Below are 3,444 nucleotides of genomic sequence, written 5' to 3'. Positions count from 1 at the left end.
TTCGTTCGTATCGCTCATCTCAAGTCCGTCTCGTCCGTCTCCGTGTCCCCGCCATGTGAGCTTGCAAAAGTGAAACCTCCGTCCCCATCCGCGCCCCCCCTTGCAAGCTGCTTAATAGCTCTCTGCACATCTGTCATTCTAAGTTCGTCTCCGTTGCCCCGCAGATATCCACTATCTGGGACTTCCATATCGCCTTCGTCATCGTGATGGCCACTTAGGAACGTTGCCGTGAGTTTTTTGGGTTGTGGAGAGGGGATGGTGGTGATTTCCGGCTCTCCGGTGGGGGAGGATGAAGTCTCAGCACTATCGAATGGGGTGGGTTGAGGCGCTGGGACCTCGGTAGGTGGGCTGGCTGGAGCGGTATAGCTTTTTGGGAAGAGGCCGACCTTTCCTTTGAGATTTCGTCCCTACGAGAAGATGAGAATGACATCAATTGTTTTCATTGAGAGGGAAAGGCGTATCCAACTGTCCCCAGTGGATGTCTAGGCGCCTAGGTCTAGATAAAAAGATACACACCTGCCACCAGCCATCACCGTACATGTCGTCCTTCTCGACGACCTCTATCCGGTCTCCAGCTCGAAAGGAAAGTTCATCCTCGTTCTCTGGGAAGAAATCATGTGAGGCATATACGTAGTCTGGCATCACTCCTGAATAGTGTATCCCTCTCACAAATTAGTGTTGGTTGGTGGTATTGGAATCTTGGTACTTAAGTTGAGTAGGGATACGCAGCCCTAAAAAAAATGATGCGATCATTCGTATGTCTTTCTCCATTGAACAATGTGATTCGTTTGTCCGAGATGATGCGAGACTCCGATCAAGCATTTGTATGTCAGAGGCCGGGCATACTAGATAAATCCCGTCTTTGGGTTTTGCTAGGGTCAGAATAATACGGACTTGCCTCGGGACACCGTCTAGACCGGTAACCGTCCGTCGTGATGAGGTTGACGAGACAAGCAAAGAAACCTCGATACGACGACACCGTCGAACTTCTGACCGTCGTCACCGCTCTCCTCAATCTCCATGGACGTCGACGGTTGGTCGTCGTAATGTGCACATCAACACGTCATTTGTCCAAAACGGGCGATTGTACCTGAATCATGTTTGGAATGGGGGGTACTGCCTAACAAGTTAGCGACGTTTTTCGCCTGGTCCCTCCCCTTCGTGCAGCCTTTCTCGAAGCCTGTATCCCGCTCTGGTACGTTGAAAGTGGTTACCACTTAGTCTCTCCTAGACAGACTTCGATATTATGTGAAGTCGTACCTTTGTTCACGATAATATGAAGTCTGTTATTTACCACGCCCCCAAAACCGCGTCAGAAAAAGTTTATGTAATCTTCGGACTTTGAAACCTCGTCGCGTCAATATCGCGTCCTTGCCGTTTGCTCTCGACGTGATAGCTCATGCGTTTCCATTCCAATACACGTCAAACTTGATATTATACATCTTGGCTGATTTAAAATTCGTTATGACGACTCAGTTATGGCTCAACAACTCCGCTGGCAGGACCCTCAAGGACCTGATACGATCAACACTCCGACGCACCACTCCGTCTCTCCTCGTTCAGTCGCAGCCTTGACGGAAGCTTGTAGAGTAGCAAACCTTGAACCTGTCATAGAGTTGAGAGCCTTGCGTGCGGTTTGCGTGCGGTTATGTCGCTAACGATATTTCCGAATCGGCTGTAAACACGCTTGACATCGACATGGGATTTGGCTGCAAAATGCCAAATACCCAAAACCATCGCAAGGTCTCCATTCGTGTAGTGATTTCGTGCTAAAATGAATGACCTGATGGTGCCGACTTGAACCTAAGAAATAGATAAGCACTTGACAATAAACAGATGGTTGAATACTTGCGATTGGATGTGGGCGTCGCTTCTTCAAAATCACAACACCGTTCTTGCGGGATGCAGTCATTGATTCAGTTAGATACCAAGAAACAGGCGAACGAGTCTTGTATTTCTCAGAAAGTCCATCAATACTGAATTTTCCGAGAGCTTCCCAGATGACAAGGTTGACGTGATCTGCACGCCGTCGGCCATTTGTTGATGCTCGAAGGTGAACATCATTATCCTTACTAGTAAGATCAAAGATCTATCGATGAACGTGGTTGGCGACAAGATTTATTGCCCAAGTGAATAGGGAAGGACGCGCGTGGAGGATTTCGGAAGGAGTGACAGATGGCGAGAAAGGCACATGACACTCGTGGGATTGAGTCGATCTCGAAGATGATGCACTGTGCTTGTGAGGAGAGTGATGAGAATGGAAGGGCTTCAGGAGAATGTATAACAGGTGGCGCCACGCCAGAAATTGCTACAGATTGCGATAGGAAGGCTGAAATGAAGTCAGGCGTTGTGGGAACCTGTTCGTGGGCGTTTTCTTGTATGATCGGACAGCGCGAGACTTCTCTTCCATGGAAAGCAACTTTCAAATAAGAAATAAACTGGATTTGAAGTGTTTAGAGGAGTTGTGGAACTATAAACGCGTCTAGAGTTGAGGGATAGAAGGGAATATTGACGCGATGCGGTTTCAAAGTCCGAAGATTACATAAACATTTTCTGACGCGGTTTTGGGGGCGCGGTAAAAACAGGACTAGTTACCACTCACATGTCGTTTAACCCCGCTTTCTTCAAGGCGACGACGTCTGTTTCCGTATTCGTTCACAACTTGCCCGGGTTTCGAATGCCCTATTTCTCCTTTTTCCGCAGAGAGCCTCGAACGCCGGCCCTCCAGTCCCACCCGAATGCGATGAACAACTCAGTCTATAATATCTTTGGGAGAGCTCATAAGCATCTCTCGCAGAAAATGAGGGACGCGAGTTACTTAGGGAGATCCGGTGTGGTTTGAGAAGAAGCAGGCGAGTTTAACGTTTAGCAAGAGAACTGGTATGTTGACAGTGTTTTGTCAATTGCACATGTCGGTTAAGCCCGCTCCTTCCAAAGTCCGTCTGTTTCCGTGCTTTGATTATGTGGCTGGAGTACGATTTCCATTTTATGTCCCGACGTTGCCCAATCGACAACTGCTACCCATCTCCAGCCTTGTTGAACCTCCCACTTCAGGCTTCCACTAATTCACTCGCACGGAATCAACTTGGCCTTCACCCACCTCACTCATCGACCTAGCATTTGCGCGGTGCAAAGCTATCGAAAACATGGTACAATCCACGTTGTGAATCTTTCGACTAAATAACAGGAAGAAGAGGGCGGATACTGGTCGAGAAGAAGAGGGGAGAGGTTGGTGAAGACAAAAGGATTGCGGCGAAAGGACGATCGTGAGGGCGGTGGTGTAAAAGAGGAAGAAGCGCATGCACCAGTCTCCGGAACGACAAATGTCGTACTGGCGGCTCCTCCACCCCATCTTTGGTTCGACACCTCAAAAATATCAAAACTCTATCCATTCTCATCTAACCCAACATCTCGTCTCACCCTAGTGCGTCAAGTCGTCCTGGG

The 3,444-nt window shown here is 48.6% G+C and overlaps 2 protein-coding genes across 2 annotated transcripts in view; both read right to left on the bottom strand.

The window, feature by feature from the left end:
* Window positions 1-14: 14 nt before the first annotated feature.
* On the bottom strand, window positions 15-642 carry LACBIDRAFT_334022 (uncharacterized protein; the record flags this gene model as incomplete). The annotated part of the gene is made up of 2 exons (XM_001888716.1): window positions 15-407; window positions 517-642. The coding sequence occupies 2 exons, from the start codon at window positions 640-642 to the stop codon at window positions 15-17; spliced, it is 519 nt and encodes a 172-aa protein (XP_001888751.1).
* A 2,471-nt stretch (window positions 643-3,113) lies between these two features.
* LACBIDRAFT_334021 (uncharacterized protein) overlaps window positions 3,114-3,444 on the bottom strand; it is a gene marked incomplete at both ends in the record, with an annotated part of 1,389 nt that continues 1,058 nt past the window's right edge. Inside the window, one exon of the mRNA XM_001888715.1 lies at window positions 3,114-3,176. Within this exon, the coding sequence (XP_001888750.1) occupies window positions 3,114-3,176 (63 nt within the window). The remainder of the gene's footprint in view (window positions 3,177-3,444) is intronic.

Source organism: Laccaria bicolor, genomic scaffold (assembly GCF_000143565.1).
Source record: "Laccaria bicolor S238N-H82 LACBIscaffold_58 genomic scaffold, whole genome shotgun sequence".
In the NCBI taxonomy this organism is placed as follows: Eukaryota; Fungi; Basidiomycota; class Agaricomycetes; order Agaricales; family Hydnangiaceae; genus Laccaria; species Laccaria bicolor.
The sequence above is the reverse complement of the archived record's forward strand: the minus strand, read 5'-3'. Positions and strand labels throughout refer to the sequence as shown.